This window comes from Stegodyphus dumicola, chromosome 2, assembly GCF_044657685.1.
Source record: "Stegodyphus dumicola isolate Sdum_Otavi_A_Nest chromosome 2, ASM4465768v1".
Classification (NCBI taxonomy): Eukaryota; Metazoa; Arthropoda; class Arachnida; order Araneae; family Eresidae; genus Stegodyphus; species Stegodyphus dumicola.
Genome location: NC_140769.1, coordinates 10,098,233 through 10,118,414, shown reverse-complemented (window position 1 = coordinate 10,118,414; position 20,182 = coordinate 10,098,233). Strand labels below are relative to the sequence as shown.

Sequence of the window (20,182 nt, the reverse complement as noted above, 5' to 3'; positions counted from 1 at the left end):
TTCATCAAGTGTCACAATATATTTCCATTAATCTTCAACTACAACGTTTTCATACGAGGTTCTACAAATCATTCTGCGTTGAGCGCCGTCTTTGCAAAAGCTGGTGAACAATATATGTTTTACTTTTTTAAGTTGTAAATCGTAGTTACTATTATGTATCGATTATTGCTAAAGATTACAAGATTTTGAAATTGATTTCTGCATCGGCCGATTTTCTCATACCCCGAGTGATTTAACTTTAGAAACATCAGAAACAGTGCACAACTTTTTCGGGTATTAATTTGAAGCCTTCTTTCCATGCAAGAGGTACGGTTTTTCTCTTTCCGATTGATAATGGTGCTTATTTAGGGCTCAGAAATTTTAATACTATACATTTTACGATGTTTTTGAATTTTGGAATAGGAATATTTCTCTTCGAAAAGCGCAGAAACTTATCCTTCAATCCCGAGCTTATTTACATGCGACATTTTGAAAGAAGAATCAAATGAAAAAGGAGCAAACGTATTTCTATTTACGCTGCCAGGAATATTCCTTCCAAAGCATTTGCTTTTCTTTAACTCTTTATCTAAATGGTTCCAAAATTATGTAAACACTCTTTGTGATGTTGTGACGGGTCTTCATATAAAGGCAAACGTTTGAGAAGAATTCATTTGCACACTTATAAGGTATTTTATCCCTCCTTTCCGCATGCTTTTGTTGTGTAACTGGAAACATACTCGAAGCGTATTCGAGAGGTATAGGGTTCAAGTCCCGGCGAGGGCACTGAACATTTTCCACGTCTCCTGCTTCAAAATAGCCTAACGACTCTACAAGCTTGCTTTTTTTTGCTATAAAACGTTATTACATTTCGTTACACTATACGGTTACAGTCTATTCATACTTCAATTAAACTGTGTAAAATTTCTAGACCAGTGGTTTTCTGCCTGTTTAGCCCGAAGCACGCCTTTTCACCATTAAAAGAAGATCATTCCCCGTCTCCTATTTTTCCGAAACTCGAAAGCTATGATTCTTAATCGAAATCGTTGTTTAAATGTGTAAAATACCTTCTGTAGTACAGACATGCTTTTGTTTTTATAAAAAATTAATAAATTTCCTTATAAAAACAGTTACAAGCTGACCATTATACCGGACTGCCATGTTTTATGCTTTTGACGCATATAACGCTGACGCACCTTTCCTAGTCCATACGTATAAAAACCAAAAGTAAGCTATTTTCGAATAGACGTAGCTGAATATATGAGTTTTTATAGCCACGGAAATCGTTGCAGGAAATAAAATTAGCAAAAGCTGCGATTCCGCGATGGAATATTTAACGTCTGTAAGAATGTATCTCGTAAATCTGGAATTTTTAAAGGTTTTAGCATCTGGACAGCAGTTAGCAGATATCCGCTCATGGTCAAACATAGATTTTTAGATAGATGTCAAACCATGGCTTAAAATACGCAAAACAAATGTAAAAAATAGGATGTGGCCAACACACTACCTTCTGAGATATTTGGCAGAATAGCAACGAGCTGTAAGTAAACTATCACTTTCGGTTGATCGTTTGTCAAGTAAAATCAAATTTGTTTATAAACTTTATGGTTCAGTGTTTATTATATACACTAATCATTTTTTATTATTTTATTCTTCCGTACAAATGACAATGGTAACTATACCTGCCCACGAACAATCCGTTTTGTTTGCTTTCATTTGAAAATATCGCAACCAACGTAGCATATCCTCTGGTGATATACAGTTTGGATTAAAAAATCAATGACTTAACAATCAAGAAATTTTTAAAAACATCTTTAGAATTCCTGGCTGAGTGTTTAGCGTTGCCACAGATTTCTTTTTACATTCGGCATATTATTTATATTCACTATATTGTACTTTAAAAATAGTAAATAGCAAAAACATTTGGTAGCAGCATCTTTTTATTTCAAAAGTCATTCAACACAAAAACGAAACCAGCACTTGATTGAACACAAAAACATTGAAGCTAATACATTTAATTGCTTCATAATGAAAGCTCGTCTTCATAACGAGCGTGCTGTCTTTACATTTAATTCTTATTAATGTAATATGTTCTCAATCACATTACATTAGGAAACGCACTTTTTTTCTTTTCTGCCACCAGTTGTTACTTTATATTCTTCCTTCACGTTCGTACGGGGTTCGTGTGGATTTGGAGTGAATAACGACGACACTTGATGAAGTATCGAAACACACTTTATTGGCCAGTATTGTCAGGACAGCTCCAAAACACGTTTTTACAGTCGTCGATGAACTACTATAAACACGCTGACACGATCAGCGACACAGCCTCCAGGCTATCACGGTGAAGACAGCTTCACGGCAAAGCACCAGAGTGGAGCTCCCGATTCTGCTCGGTCGTTCTCGGAATTCCACGCACTCTCCACGCTACTAATCGCGATGCACTCGACGACACACAGAACACAGCTCCCGACTCTTCGGTTCAGTCGCTCCCGGAGCTCAACACGCTCTCTCGACGATGCACTAAGAGACTCTTTCGGTGCACTCGACGACCCACTCGGGACTCGCTGCCCGGCTGTCAACTCGATCCACTCCGGAGGGACTGACTAACTCGAGACTAACTATCTCGCACTTTAGACGAGGCACTCAGACTCGTCCTCTCGACGATGCACATTCTAACTGACTGCGGACCAACAGCGTTTATATAGTTTTCGGCTTGTGTTAGAGAACATTCTGGGCTAATTCGGTAAGAATTCGTTCCAAAAGGTTCTCCATCCGTCCATGGTATACCGCCAATTTTGTCGCCAAATGGGCGATTTCTCACCAAATGTGGAAACCTGCCTTCTCTTGCCATTTTATGGCAACCCTAAAACTGCTTTGCGGGGAAGCCATCTCACCGCGCCTATACAATTTCGTAACAATATTATTCTTTTGATCCAGTGTGATTTAATAGAAACTTATACATTTTCTTCACATATAACGCTTTCTGGTTACTTTTTCATTTTTTAAGCATCCTTTTTCAATATATAGCTCTCCATTTTTCTAGCACGGGTTCTTCTTATGTACATTCTCAAACATCAGCAACAAGTATTTCACTGACTTGAGCAAGAACACATAAACACTGGCAATTGTATAGATATTTCTACGAACATAATTATCAATAGTAATCTCTAAGTTTTCATTTATGACTGTTAGTAATTCTGAACATAACAACTATTCTAGTTAGAACTGCAAATGGTGTCATAAAAATTATTTCCCGAAGCAGCGAGAAAAATCACACCTAGGACTTTGAAAATGAGTTTTCTGGAAATTTCCAGAATATCGCAAGATTCGCGAGAGACTGCCAAACGTCGTTAAATTGGCTAACAAAATTGACTAAGCTTTAGTATAAATTTTTGCGTATATATCAGCTTTTGACTAAGCTATGTTCACAATTCAAACATTCATCGGTTCGAAATTACAAGATCGACAACGCAATGCACGAAATGAACAGCCAAATAAGTGGTCACAAATTCAAATAAGCAAAAACCCACAATGGAATTATTGCATGAAATGCATTGAAGAAGCAAATAAATGAATAAAAATAATACAAGCATGACACTGTAAAAATACATTAAAATCAAAATGCAGCCAAATAAATAAAAATATTTTCATATATTTGCAACAATACACAAGCACAGTAGGACTGAGTAGTTAAGAAAAAAGCAAAAAGAAGCTACAAATGCTTTTGCTTTAGACAAGAGTAATGCTATTATTGCATTCAACTAATTTCCTAGAAATCTTACACCCGGATTGAACTATCGGAACATACGGAACTAAGGACGAATCAACACATCCCTCATTATCTCCTCTCTAGAAAGTTCTTTTTATTTTTAGCCTAAATGAATTCCAATAATCACCGCATTGGCGAAAGGTTTTGTTTAAAGGAACCCCAAAACAAACGTAACTCGTTTTACTACAGCTTTTCTTCTAAGCAACTGACAAATACTGATTATTTGTTCGGAGGGGGAAGGAAGTGAGTGTAGGGGCTTAGTGGTTTTTAGCAATTAATTACCTGACTAATTCGATGACCCTTTCCCTAGGAGACTTCATGACGTCTTCACCATTTATCTGGAGGATCTGGTCTCCTGGGAGGAGTTTACCTTCGCTGGGACCACCTAGAAAAGTAAGAAGCAATATAAATTATATAGGAAGCATTTAGGATAGATTCGTAAAGATGTTTACGTACATTATACAGAAGGATTGAAATTACAGATTACAGTACTGGTATAGCAGCCAACTTTATAAAAAATGAAAGAACAATTCATAAGAAGTATAAAGTGAATTTTTAGATAAAAAAGTGACATTTATTTGAAGCTACTAGGTGAAGCGAAACACTTGTTATAAAATAAGATGGTAAATTAGAATTCAATTAATATCATAAATTTCTTCAAATATATTCCGAACAGACAGGAGCGGTTAGTGATATTGACTGCCGTACAGAAGGGCTCGGGATCGAATCCTGGAAAAGGCACGGATGTAATTTGTCCGTTAGAAGGTACCGGTAGCCCACCTATAAGTTGGCTCCATAATAAAGAAACCACCGCTTCCAGCCTTAGTAGTGGTCAACGCCTATAAACGGCTGAAGCCCGCCATTGAGGGGGGGGGGATCGATAATATTTTCTCGCCTATCATTCCTCTGGAACACACTGACACTGAGTATCCATGTTTTAGCAATTTTTGAAACTAAGCTGATAGCTGAATTTAACGTACAGACGCTGTTTGCACATTTTATAAGGTATTTCTGCCACCTTCTTAACATGCCTTACTGGTATAACGGTCAGCGAGTATTCGAGAAGTCCGTGGTTCGAGTCCGGACGAGGGCATTGCTCATTTTTCATCTTTCCTTCAAAATAATCCTAAATCCTCTACAGTGGTGCCCGAACTAAAACAGGTGGTGGATGATGATTCTCCACCACCAGGATTTGGCGATTGAGTCCCCTAATACCCAGTCGCCTTTTAAAAGGGAGAGTATATAAGGTATTTATCCCGCTTTCTTAACATGCATTCGTCGTATAATGGTCAGCACGGTCAGCGCGTATTCGAGAGGTCCATGGTTCGAGTTTTGGCGAGAACAGTGCTCATTTTTCGTCTCTCCCGCTTTCAAAAGAATACTTAATGTCTTCACAATTTTTAAAGACGATTTTCATTGTATTTACAGAAATGTTTTGCCTAAAAATTTTCTCTTTTAAATGTTCCGTTTGATAGCCCTTATTCTTCACTATCTTTCTACACCGTAATTTCAATGACAATAAAGCTTTTTTTTTTGGTATCGAAAGAGATTATTTTATCCCATTCCTCATTAACAGTTTTCTAAAGTCCAAGGAAGGTTGTAGGTGGACGCTTGGACAATTCGCTTTATAAAAGTTCAAAAGCGCAAAAGTCCGTGAATGATACAGCAAAAGATTTAGTAGAGATATGAGTGAAGGGTATGATGGACTTGATACCTGTTGCTTCTTCCATTTTTTCCAGAAATTTACGGTTGATTTTTACTTGTGGCTGCTTTCTTTGTCTTGTTGCAGTTCTACAACAATCTGATTGATGGCACTGTGGATAAGAAGAAGGTACTTCAGGTTTGAAAATTGGGTATAAAATATGTTCCTGATAATATATGGAGTTGATCGTAACAGTTTTCTGCATTCTCTTTAATTTTTACGTGGCGTTATATCAAAAAACCAGCAACAATCCCTTTGAAAAACTTTCATTACATCCTTTGAATCATGTTCTAAGAATTTTTCTTCTCTTTGATGACAATAAATGGAGCTCCTTTTATTGCGGTTATTTAAATCCACATAAGATTCATCTATTGTGGCAAAAGTTTTCGAGTTTTGTCCGAACAATTGTTTTTTATAACGAATTCTGCAGCGCGTTCTGCTTTGGACGATATGTCGTGGACGACATTCTGTTTTCCAAGGCAACTTGGATATGCATTTTGAAAATTTTTTTTCTTTGATGCCAAACTTTGTCGCTTTTTTTCTTTCTTATTAACAATATTATCTATCGTTGCTTTAGATACCGAAAAATCATGGCTTTTACAGCATTTTTTAATAACTAAATACGAATAATTTTCTTCCGAAAGAGCGTAAACATGGTCTTCGGCACAGCACGCTAACCTCTATACCGGTTGGGGGCAAAATTAAAACGTGCCATACATTAATCGCTTACTACGCTCTCGTAAAAATGAATTCTGAGATCATTTTAAATTTTTACTTTGAAAAAACACAAATATAATTCACAGAAATATGTTTATATTGAATATTATTCTATGTTATAAAGTACTATTCACAGACTTCCCCGCCCAAAATGTTTTATATAATTGTCAAGATGTACATGGATGTTATAAGACATTAAGAAAAATCTTAAGAGTAACACAAAAGATGAAATTACTCAACCCTAAAGTAAAAATTTTCGAAGCTCAAAAATAAAACTCTCCAATGAAGAAAATAAATGAAAAATAATCCTACTTGCACGTCAAAAAGTTTAAGACGCGCTGCTGCTTTTTACCTAATATTTTTATGAATCGAAATTAACGTTTTAATACTTAATATTAACTTGTAATCCACATTTTAATCAGTAAGTACATCGGAGTTCCTGTCAATTAGTGCCACCGGAACAACGAACACATTTTTTTGGATTATAAAAACTTCCGTGTGTTTTCTAAGCGAAAATCCTGATTTAGATAAAAGAAGCGTTTCTTTCAAAGTTGTTTAAAAGCACTTCTAGGAGTTTATAAGCTCATTTTAATGAAAGATAAAACTTTCCTTTATAGCTAAAGATTAATATCATAAGATGGAAAAAGTATTTCGAGCATAAATTAATTTTTGTTTTATGAAAATGAATTCAAAAATATTATAAGGTTGCACTACATAGCATAATTAATCAAGTAAAATATTCAGAATGTAATTCTGATTTATTAAGTCAGGATTTTATTAAGTCTCGTTAAAATCATCTCAGTGACTTGACAGTACGTATACGTTCATCATTATTATTAGCACTTTAAATTACCCTTTGATACCATTAGGTTTATCGGGGCGAAAACGTGAAAAATTAATTACTAGGAATTGGTACATGTGTCTTCTAAATGCTAGCTTGATGTACTGCTCGCAGTATAAGCTTGCTAGCTTGTACCACTTAGCACTTGCACCATGATAGCGCGCACGGAGTAATGTGGTAATTTCAAACAGAATATTGAATTAAGTGAAATACACAGAATAAAATTTTGCTTTCAGATTTTGCCTTCACTATACTGTTGCGGAGCACCAGCTGTCGAGCGGTAAAATCGCTGAACACTGGTAGCTCGGTCCGAGGTTCGAATCCCGTAAACGGGCTAGCTGCATAGAGGTTTTCGTGGTTTTTTCCATGAGTAACGTATATACGAGTCAGTTTCTGTTGAACGTCCTCCACGAAGACATTCCTCCCCTTAGGCAAATAGCTCTCGTGTGGCTTGCCGTAATCAAATAAACCAAACCCAACAAATACTGCTGCGAAATACCCAGCTGCGGTAAGATAGCTTCCCCGTAAAGCGAGGTTGGGTTACCCAAAAGTGGTAGGAATAGGCAGGGTTGCCAAGTGTAGGGCGAACTCGCCCATTTGGCGACGATATGCCATAGACGGAGCGATTTCTAGAAAGCACGCTTAGCGATTTTTCTCGAGAATGTTCTCGAAGGTAGGTTAAAAGCTATAAATACTCTGAATTAATAGTAGTATATCGGGTTCATTAGTATCCCGAGTTCAGAGATTAGCTTGAGAGCCATCCACCGAGTCGGGAGCTGTACCTTAGTGTTTTGCCATGAAGCTGTCTTCACCGTTATAGCCTGAAAGCTGTATTCTTGATTGTTTCAGCGTATTTATCGTGTTTTTCGACGATGGTAAATGTGTCCTTGGAAATGTCCTGTGTCCATACTGGCGAATAAATTGTGTTTTGATTCTTCATCAAGTGTTATCATCAATTACTCCAAATTCACGAACCCGTAGACAATATCCTTATTAAAATTTCCTTAATAGTCTTAAGAGATATTTAAAAAATTTTCATTTAATAGTGTACGTAAATTATCATATTATTTCAAAGATCTCTCTCTCATAAATACGAAAATCGTTACGGTGATTTGAATAACAACAGTTAAAGAGTGTTTAAATGAAAAAATTAGTACATATTCGGAGGGGGGTTAAAACATTATCACTAAATGTAGTTTCGAAGGAGCTCATTTCAACTTTCTTTGACAAAGAGTTGTTGTTATATGCTGAATTGTAGAAGTTTCGATGCCTCATGAGGACGCGGGTGTTTTTGGTATAAAAAAAAAACGAAGTGAGGTTCTGTATAGCTTTTTTCAGTTCTCCAACAAGGACGGAGGGGAAGCTAAGTCGTTTACAAGATTGCTAAGCAGGGAAATTTCGGAAGCTTCTTAGGAACAACTGTGTTTTTTTTTTTTTTTTTTATCTCAACGGTGGTTTACTATGGAAGATCTTTTCATTTTCGTTTGCTTAACATACCGACATTTTGAAATTTAAAAATTTGCTGTTTTATGATATGTACGCAAAGCCGCATTCACAAGTAAAGTTTTTGTACATGTCGCACGAACGCAGGAGCATGTCTTTTGCAATTGAGAGCTTGATTTTATTAACATGCTTAAAAAACCACACTATTATATGCTGTCTGAAACATTTCAGAAGGAGATGTCCAAGTTTACAGGTGAAACTGTCAAGTTTACAGATGAAATGAGCGCTGTTGTTGTTGAAAGACTTTCAGCTTTTCAGTCCAAAAGGGGTTTCGTCCCTGAAGGACTATCGTTTTCGTTTTGCGATTTTGCGTTGAATCACTATAAATGTCCCTTTCACTTTTCAAACTATTGCCGCCCAATGTTAGAGTCCTGCATTATGTTTGAAGAAATGAACTAATGAAAAAACTGCATTAAATGTATGGCTATTTCTCGCATTGTGATAAACCAACGGTACATAAAGCCATCGAATTTTGAATGATGTAATCCTACTGCGAATATGGACATGCGGAAGCCCAAATTTGAAATTTGGAATTTGTTTTATTATTGATTTCAATATTTTGTAAAACTTTAACGAATTTTTGAGTAACAAACTCAATGATTTGAAAGCGATCAATGGCAACAATCTACGATGGGGGGGGGGAACCTTTTTAGCTCCAGCGCTTGGAACTGTGTATCGGAAATTCTAAAGATAGGCTTATTTTAAAATTATTTTGAGACATTGCTATTGAACTGAAATTTATGGTTTAAGTGCGAAGAACCTGATATTTAATAAATAAAGGCACCACACAAAAAGTTAAAAAAACGCCCCTTTGGACGTAATTTAAAATTTGAAACCTTTCAGATTTTTTTTTCTGCTCATTTAGCGTCTTATATATTAATAACATTTACAGCTAAAAATTATAAATAAATGGAAGGAAGTAGAGGTGTCCTTAGATTGAAACTTTCAGTTGAAGGTTATCAAGCACGCGCTAATTCGCTCTGAATTTGGATTTCTTTGTAACTTCCAAAATTTTCATGAATGGTAATCTCGTTAATATCTTGTCTTCTACTTCGTTCCTGTCGAAAGCGTAGAACAATCGTTTCCGAATGTCGTTGGTTATTTTACAGACTACTTCGACTTCTGCGTGTATCACTACAACTTCAACCTCACTCAACTTAACATTAATGCTTTCCTCAAGTAGACTGAGCTTCGATGAAACTACTGTCAGCAATACATTTTTTCCAACTCCACCAATACTTTTTTTCCAACTTTCCAACTTTTTTTCCATTTTGTATAGGGATAAATTCAATAATTAATAACTAAATTCAATAATTAAGTCAAACCTTGAATACAAAAATAATTATAGATTTATAGCTAAAAGAAACACTTAAATTTAACATAAATAAATAAGTAGAGTAATTAAGATTTAGACTTCATATGCACTATTAGAATTTTTTCCTGTTGACATTTTCACGGAATAATGAATTCCTGCCTCATTTAGGTTTTTAGCAAAATTAAAAATACATACACAGAAAAACATCTGGCGTGAGGTCAGCGCCACCAATACAGATGGATAAAATAAGGTATAAAAGCAATTTGAAATTTAACACACTTTTTTATGTCCTAATCTTTACTTTAATATTTGGTTAGGTAACTTGGACATGATAAAGCAGACAAAAGCTATCTGCCTAAAAATAGGGAGATCTTCATGGAAGACTTTCTGAAGAAATCTAGTTCTTTATTCACGATACACGTGGGAAAAAAACCACGAGAAACACTCATGTAGCCAGCACGCAGTTGTCTCAGCCACTCGGCTAGTGACGGGACATTTTTTCAGGGATGAACATCTTCCTTTCTTAATTATCATATTGCACAAAATTATTTCTCTCAAGCCACAATGAGTATTATAAATACCAAACAGTAAATGCATGAATCAAAGAAGTAAATACAGAATATTCCAGTTTAGGACGTAACGTCTAGTATTCTTAGCGAGCATAAACTACTAGACGTTAACAGACTGTAAGAAATTATCCTTAAGTACGACAAAGTCAGGAGAAAAGGTGCAAAAGACCCTTTATTAACTCAATACATTCACAGATGGCACCGAGTGGTGCTTATAAAAGCCAACACTTTTGGCTTAACTCAAAAGCTAACAAGTAACTTAATAGTAATATAGTAAAATAGAATTCAGTTAACCCAACGGCTTTTCACAGGCCACTTAAAGCGCAGCCAGGCTCTGACTCGTAAGAGTCGGCGTAAACAAGCCTAATGGCTAGAAGTGCTCAACGCCACATAAATCTAATCACTAGTGAATGAAACACAACAACGTGGCCTTCAGGTAGGCAGAACACACTCTCTCTTTTTCTCTCTAAATTTAACTTAACGGCTTTTCACAGGGCACTTGACGAGCAGGCAGGCTCTGACTCGTAAGAGTCGGCGTAAACAAGCCTAATGGCTGGAAGCGCTGAACGCCACAGAAATATAATCGCTAGTAAATCAAAGATAACAATGTGGCCTTTAGACAGGCAGAATACACTCTCTCTTTTTCTCACTAAATTTACATTCTAAAACCTTCCCTTAAAAACTAACTTTTTTCTATTTCATTAGAATACACGCGCGTTACCTTTTTTACATTCTGGCAAGAAAGTGTGGGTTGACAGCGAGAGTAATAAGAAGGTTGCTTCAAAATAAAATTAACTATTAAATAACTTAAATAAATCCCCACAAGATCTAATAGTAGAGTAATTAATAAATAAGTAGAGTAATTAAGATTTAGACTTCATATGCACTATTAGAATTTGGTCTTAATGTAAGAAGGCTGCATTTACTACATTTAATGTATTACGTCACTACGTTTAATGTTCCATTATAGGAAGATATAGATAAAATAATCATAAAAATGTGAAAAAGAAAGGCTACAAAGCTGAATGCATTACGCATGTAAAATCTATTTCATCAACGTAAATTTACAAACTTTTTATTTAAGATAAGTGTGTTTGAAAATTATACTAGAATTCATTTTAAAACTCCCCCTTAATGATTAAAATGCGACAGACCTTAATGGCTACTGATATTATCTAAATGACTTTTATTGGGTCTTTTGAAACATAGTGCTCTTTTTTTGTATGTTCATAAGTGAGGTTTAAATGACACTAATGTAAGTACTTTTCTAAAGATATCAAAGATAAATGGAATATGTCATGGCAATTAAAAGTGAAGTTTTTTTATTCTAAAGATAAAAATACATAATGCAACTGTCAATCCCGTTTCGAACGCATTATAAATCGTATAGTTTCTCATTTAAATATATTTTTCAATTAGTTTTCGAATACTGAAGATAGTTCCAATGAATAAAAAATGAAGAGGGGAGAATGTTCAATTTTATAACCGTAAACAGACACCTCAAGCAAATGCTTTACACACAAAACACATAAAACTAAATAATTTCACTAAAATCCTTCTTCCTCCCAAACATCAACAGAAAAGTCAATTAAAACTAACAAACCAAACTTAATGTATAATTTAAATAAATCGACGTAAAATTGTGATGCAACATCTTAAGTGATCTTTCAGTAATGTAAGTTCTTAAATTATTCAAGAATAAAAATTGTATCTGTCTCCTTAGAAACAGCTTTCTTTCTTACAAAAATAGCAGCATAATTACTAAACGATATTTAGTTTCAAGAAACTTGACAACCTTTTAATGAGATATTAAAAATAGAAACGTTACGGGTAATGGCCAGAAACAGAGTTAACATGCACAAAAATCTAGCAATACTAATTTTTTTTGGGGGGGGGGGAGCTAAGGTTATAAGGTATTTCTCCCGCCTGCCTTTGTTGTGGTCAGCATACTCGGCGCGTATTCGAGAGGTCCGTGGTTCGAGTCCCTTCGAAGGCGTTCCTCATTTTTCATATCTCCTGCTACGAAATAACCTACTGTCTCTACAGTGGCGCCCGAATTAAAAAAATGGCGGTGGATGATGTTTCTCCACCACCAGGATTTGGCAATTGAGTCTCCTAATCCTCAGGTCCCTTTAAAAGGGGGAATATATAAGGTATTTCTCCCGCCTTCTTAGCATGCCTTCGTAGTGTAGTGGTCAGCACGCTCGGCACACATTCGAGAGGTTCGTGGTTCGAGTCCCGGCGAAGGCGTTGCTCATTTTTCACGTCTCCTGCTTCCAAATAAGCTAATGCATCTACAAGGTTAAAAATAAATGCGTTATCATAAAGGAAATTTAAGTCCGTAAAATCTTTTTAATGACTTAGCTTTATAGTATATCCTTGCACCAAAAAAAAGGGGGGCGGCACAGTTCTATATCTTCTATTTGGTTCATCAGATTAAATGGCCACCAGCAGCCGAATGGTAATATCGTTTGACATCTATAGTTGGTTTTGGTTTGGTTTATTGAGATTACGGCAAAACACACTAGGGCTATGTGCTTAAAGGGAGGGATGAATTCGCGGAGGCCTTTATAAGGGAAACTGGCTCGTATACACGTTACACATGGGGAAAACCACGAAAACGCCCATGCAGCCAGCCCGTTCGCGGGATTCGAACCTCGGACCGAACTACCAGTGTTCAGCGACTTTACCGCTCGGCCGCTGGTGGGCTCTGACATCGATAGCTCGACCCGAATTTAGACCTCAGTGTACGGGCTGGCTGCGCTGAAAGTTTCGTGGTTTTCCCCAAGATATCAGCAAGTTACCCATACACAGTCCTCCACGAAGGCATTTTATCAGATATGTGGCATATAGGCCACGTATACTTTCAACTAAATTGGACATCATATTAAAAATAACTTGATAATAAATTAGAACTAAAAGGCATTTTATAAAACGATTTAATGGGAAAATTAACGTAGCATACGTCGACACCACTCCAAAAACGCGAATCTACAAAATCGTTGTTTCTAGTAAAACGAGTTTAAAAAGGAAATTCTGTGAAAATTCGAAATCTAGCATTTACAATAAAATTAATTTCACATTTCTGTTAAAAACTGTACGTTTTTTCTTTTGATACAGAAGGAATACAATCTAGAAAATTACTTTACAACAAAAGATTAAAGATCCATATTCGTGCTTTTCGTGAACTGTCGAATCTTCAGAAGAATCTCCGAGCTAAATATATTTCTCCACGTAAATCAAGTAACTATCTTACTGACATACTGGTGGTCTCTTATTAGCAGGAAGAAACAGACAAAGAAACAAACAGAAAATGTCAGCTTAGTCAAACTTCACACACGCAAGCGCCATTTTATAACTCAGAACACAGCAATTTATGTAACTATCTTAACTATTCTCGACTTTCCTGTGTTATCTCGAGTTAATTTTGAAAGAAAGTGTCGCTTTAAATAAAAATAACAAACTCTCGTTAACTGAAGTTGCATACGTATCTCCTCGCTTTTCTCAGCAACTTTGAAATATATCGTAGACTTTCCTGCCTCGGAAAATAAAAATCAAGCTCTTGAATAAACACTCGCACAATGAAGTTCACGACGGGTTTAAAAAAAAACGTTTGGATTATGTGTGAAATGAAGAGAAGTGTTGGTAATTATGAATATGAAATTTTACACGAATTGCTCATTATGCAGGGGTTAAAATATCTACACAAATTTAACAGCATTTTTCAGATAAAAAAGCAAACTATACTTCAACACATTTTTGAGATGTTAAAATGCAATTAAAATTAGTTTTATAAATATTTGAAAGTGTTAGAACTTAATTCACTAATTAATGACTATTAGCGAATTAAAGGATACTTTATTATTAGTCCAAAGGGGCAATTTGTTCAGAAAAACTATTAATTTCGTTTTGGTATTTTCTGTCGATTCACGTTAAATGTTGTTTCACTTTTCAAATTGTTGCCATTAAATATTATCGCCCTGTATTATATTTAAAGAAATTAAATAATGACGAATCTGCATAAATGTATGCGCAAAGTGATAAAACAACGGTACCTAGAGCCATCAAAGTTTGAGTAACGTAATCTATAGAATATGGGCATGTGAAAGCCCTAATATGAATTTGAAAATTGTTTTATGATCGATTTCATATTTTGTAAAAATTCAACGAATTTTTTACTAACAAACTAAATAATTTCAAAACGAGCAATGGCAACACTGTACGGAAAGAAAAAAAATTTTTTTAATCTCCAGCGCGCGAGACTTTGTATCGGAAATTCTAAAGATATGCTCATTCGCTCGGCTCAGCGGCCGAGCGGTAAAGTCGCTGAACACTGGTAGTTCGGTCCGAGGTTCGAATCCCGCAAACGGTCTGGCTGCATGGGCGTTTTCGTGGTTTTCCCCATGTGTAACGTGTATACGAGCCAGTTTCCCTTAGAAAGTCCTCTACGAAGGCATCCCTCCTGTTAGGCAGATAGCCCTAGTGTGCTTTGCCTTAATTCAATACACCAATCTATGTACAAAATTCGAAACATTATTATTACGATCAAGGAAGAATGATTAGAAAGGCGAAATCTCCCAAATCTGTCGTGACAAAGACGTTTTTCTTGATTTTAATACCAGAATGCCTCAGCTACTTTATACCTGAATTTATGCATTTTTAATACAATGCTTTATTTTTTTTGGACATACTTCAAAATGCAAGTATATACATTTTCTTAAAAATGTCACAAAAATTATTCTAGGACGAATATACACAGCCTTCCCTGTTAAAGGGTTTAAACGGCTAATCAGTTAGCGAGTAAAATATTCATGAATATTGCTGTGTAATGCTTAGGTATAGAGAGGACTTTTTTATAAATTAGCAAAAAAGATAAGATAAACGCTATTCGAAAATTTATCTCAGAATTTGAAAAGTGCATAAAATACAGCTATTTTCAATTTGTTTTTAAGGTAATAATGTTTAAAAGACGGTTTTCATTCTTGATACAGATTTGTAATCAATAGACAACGTGAAGCATGCTATTAATGTGAACAGTGATTATTTTATTATTCTTATGATTAAAAAATTAATGATTATTTTATTCACGACTACTGCTACATGTATAACATCAAGGCATGGAATAAATAGTCTGAATTTTTATAAATTAAAAAAAAGGAATGCAAATGCTAAAATTTTATGATCCAAAGTGCAAAGAATACAGTTTATTTTTTAATTAGTGGCTTAATTGTATTCGGGATACACATCCGTAATCACGAGACAACAGGACAACCCTCTTTCGTGACAGACAACACGAAACAGTATCCATAACGATTGAAAACTTCTCCCAGTTACTACTGAATACTTTCAAAGATTTCTACTACTATTCTCATATAAAAAGTAAGTAAAAAAATTTTAAAAAACATATAAAAGTACTCTAAGCTCATATAAAAATGAGATTTCGATAAAGACAATTGTTGTGACATAAAAACAGATCAATACAGCTAACATATTAGTATAACCAAAAATAAATCAACAGACCTGAAAGAACAATGTAATCAATAACAGGTTAATAATGTATTTGACAAACTACAGTATATTAACAAATCTGGTAGACCAAATGGCCAGTAATAGACCACTTAACTTAGAAACCAGTGTAATCAGAAATAGTCCTATAAATTTCGTGGACCAATGAACTTGGACCACCAATACAATAAATAACAGGCTAATGGATTTAACAGACCTATATAGCCAAAAATAGGTCAATATCTCTGGCAAACCAAATCGCCAGTAATAGATAAATGAATTTAGAAACCAGTGTAATCACAAATAGGCCTATAGATTTTGTGGACCAATGGACCAATGGACCTAGATACCAATGTAATCAATAACAGGTTAATAATGGATTTGACAAACCGATATAGCCAAAACTACAGTATATTAACAAATCTGGTAGACCAAATGGCCAGTAATAGACCAGTTAACTTAGACACCAGTGCAATCAGAAATAGTCCTATAAATTTCGTGGACCAATGAACTTGGACCACCAATACAATAAATAACAGGCTAATGGATTTAACAGAACTATATAGCCAAAAATAGATCAATATCTCTGGCATACCAAATAGCCAGTAATAGGTAAATGAACTTAGAACCTATATAGCCAAAAATAGGTCAATATCTCTGGCAAACCAAATCGCCAGTAATAGATAAATGAATTTAGAAACCAGTGTAATCACAAATAGGCCTATAGATTTTGTGGACCAATGGACCAATGGACCTAGATACCAATGTAATCAATAACAGGTTAATAATGGATTTGACAAACCGATATAGCCAAAACTACAGTATATTAACAAATCTGGTAGACCAAATGGCCAGTAATAGACCAGTTAACTTAGACACCAGTGCAATCAGAAATAGTCCTATAAATTTCGTGGACCAATGAACTTGGACCACCAATACAATAAATAACAGGCTAATGGATTTAACAGAACTATATAGCCAAAAATAGATCAATATCTCTGGCATACCAAATAGCCAGTAATAGGTAAATGAACTTAGAAACCAGTGTAATCAGAAATAGGCCTATAGATTTCGTGGACCAATGGACCTGGACCACCAATGCAATAAATAACAGGGCAATATAGCCAAAAATAGATCAACAAATCTGGCAGACCAAATACCAAGTAATAGACCAGTGAACTTAAAAACTACTGTAATCATAAATTGGCTTATTGATTTCGTAGACCAAAGAACCTAGAAGATCAGCGTTACCAGAAATATGCCAGGCCACCAAATCTTGCAAATCAAACATAAGGCAAAAAAATCTGATAGAAGTTAACCAAAAGTAGGCCAAAGACTTGGCAGAACTAGCGTAACAAAAAATACACCAACACATCGTGCAGACACACTTCTGGAAATTGAACTTTCAATTAAGTTTTTTGCAGGGGTAGTTCCTCCTTTCTTCAATAAGCAATTTAAAATTATCTGATCCTTGAGTGTTTAGATTTATGCAAAAAATAAACGAATCATGGTTTTATTTTCTTAAACCAAATAGGTTACTGAAGAAACACAGATCTTAGGTGGCTCTGACCATGCTATTGTTTCATTGATTCATTCATTTCAGTCACTGGATGCCGCTGACTCATCTAGACTTGAACTCTGCGAGGAATTGACTACTTAAATTTTTCGAGATTGCCGTTCTGATTCCATAATATACCTGCTGCGCTGACAACAAGCTTGCTGTTTATACGTACATTGATTGTCTGCCATATGCTAATCCTCTGCAGATAGCCACTGAAGTACGGCGTTTTACACTTATGAGCCATATGAGTTCCAGTTTAGCCAATATTTAACACCATTATAGTCAACAAAACAAACCAATAGAACCAAAAATAGAACCACAGATCTGGTAGACATCTGTAACTAAAAATATAATATACAAATGGATTTTGATATTAAAATAAATCAAAACATCAACAATAAACTAATGATACCATCTCAAAAGAATGCACCTACTTAGATACATAAAAGGACCTAGCAAAACAGCTAGTCCAGCTTTGAGAAGTCCAGCTAGTCAAGCTATTTAAAAAGACGTGATTCAAGAACCACACAAAAGAAGCATCCTAATGCAAACTGCGTAAACAAGACTTCTATGTGAGGTTTATATTTCTATTATCCAAGACTATTTACCGTTAAAAAAAGGGACAGGAATTTATAAAAGTTATAGCGTGTGTATTTGTGCCAAAAACACGACTCATCAAAAAATCATAAAACACGTACTAAATTTTTTAAAAAAGAGACAGGTTAAACTGTTTGAACTGGAAAACCAACATTAGGCCATATATTTCAAACAGGGGGCGGGGCTGAATAAGATAAAAAAGTTTACGGAAAGCAATTTGTTTAAAAAATGGCAACCACCTTTCAAAACCATTAGAGCTATTTACTGAAATTCAAGCACAGACATTTACTGTTTTGCTTTTGTTTCTCCCCATTTTTCTCACAGCACGTTGAAAAATAACTGCTGAAAATTCAACGTTACGAAATTTATTTTTTTGCTAAAAGTAAAAACTTTAAAAAAAAACTTTCTTTTGGCAGCTGTTATGAATTGTTCATCGGTTTTTAACGGTTTCCCGTAAATCATTTAGAAAGATTTAATCTTTCATTGGAAGAAATGTTGCGTTTGATTTAACTTTTCAATTAAATGTGCAAGACAAAATTTACCTAAAAAACAACAAATTCGACGCATGAGAAAAAAAACAGGTGGATACAAAATAACTGCTTATTTTTCTTTTTAAAACATAGACAATGAATTCAAATTGCGTAAATAAATTTAACTACTTTTCGTTAAAATTCGCAGATTACTCCTCTTTTTTTAGGTATTTTCTATTTCTGATTACTTTATTTAAAATTTTATTTATATTAAATGTTTGATCGATGTTTTGAGTTTCATAACGCAAAAATATTCAATTTTTCTGTTAGTATCATTGGCTAATATTTGGAATATGGTAACAGGTCGTTTGGCGACACTTTGGTAAGGCGATAAAGGTTACTAGGTAGGACTTAAGCAATAATCTGAGAAGTACACAGTTCTAATCACAAATTATTTTGTCTCAGAGAAATGAGAGATCATGAGACATGTCATGTGACATTTTCCGGAAAAGTTTAATCGTGATTTTAGCTAATAAGCACTTAGAAACAATTTCGCCGCTAAAGTGCAGAATCGCCCACTTATTTGTTTGGCGCTTTTTACAAAAGTAAGAAGAATTGGATTTTTGTTAATTTTCTTTGACTTTTTAAGTGAAAATAGGTCGATGGATAAAGTCAAGCGTGTGCGCAATGCCATTTTTGTGCAATTCTGAGATGTTTTCTTAAGAGAAAATAGGTCGACGTGTACATGGATACCGCGTATGTGCAATTCTTAAAAACGCGCGATTCTGCACTTTCTCCCAATTTCGCACCTAATTTTTGTCATGATTAAGCACTTTTGTTCCATAAAAGTTCTAGCCTTTGTCATGATTAAGCACTTTTGTTCCATAAAAGTTCTAGCCTTTGTCATGATTAAGCACTTTTGTTCCATAAAAGTTCTAGCCTTTGTCATGATTAAGCACTTTTGTTCCATAAAAGTTCTAGCATAAGCGTAATTCGGCTAGCAGATTTGAGGGAAAAAAAAAAAAAAAATTACTTCGTGAAAACAAAATGGCGCCCCTCCAAAAAAAACTAGCAGGTTGCTGTAGCAGGCTTGGTCGCCAAATTTTCGCCAAAAAATCGCCAAGTTACCATAATCCGAAGATTCAACGTATCATCTTACACTTTTGAGGTTAAAGATTACTTTTTCATTGGCTGTGTACACAGATACATGTATCTCTGAGTGTAAAATGTTGGCTCAAACGTGTTGTCATAATTCTCAAACTTTCAGTAGTTGAATTTGGCCGTTAAAAGGGTATCAACGTGTTTCTCTGAAGAAGAAATGCATAATGCGGATATGGAATTGAAACACTTTTCACCATTCATAAAGATGTCGCATTTTAAGTAAAAGGGTTTGAGCAAAGAAACTTGGGTTCTAGAAACAGATTCCCGGGGTACGCCTTCTGGGACTCGGAAGCTGTCGGTTTAAGGAAGCTATCGGTGGAGGGCGTGGGACAAATACCTGCTTACCTTTGTTAGACACCAGTTGTCCCCGTCCTCTGTCACCTGCATAGAAACAGACTCTTGCCCTGCTGCAAAACATTTTATTCGCTAGCCTAACCACCCAGTGAGTCAGCTATTTCTCTTATACAGTAACGTAGTAGCAAGAATTTTAGAG

General features: G+C 35.2%; 1 protein-coding gene and 1 non-coding gene across 5 annotated transcripts in view; one reads left to right on the top strand and one right to left on the bottom strand.

The window, feature by feature from the left end:
- The window catches only part of LOC118189460 (uncharacterized), a 504,436-nt gene that overhangs the window by 80,026 nt on the left and 404,228 nt on the right, over positions 1-20,182 (bottom strand). For all 4 annotated transcript variants that reach the window (XM_085810424.1, XM_035360061.2, XM_035360062.2 and 1 more), the window contains exon 4: positions 4,031-4,133. In XM_085810424.1, coding sequence (XP_085666550.1) covers positions 4,031-4,133 — 103 coding nt within the window. The remainder of the gene's footprint in view (positions 1-4,030; positions 4,134-20,182) is intronic.
- Positions 12,573-12,645, top strand: TRNAV-CAC (transfer RNA valine (anticodon CAC)). Its single transcript has one exon. It is a non-coding gene; the product is annotated as a tRNA-Val (tRNA).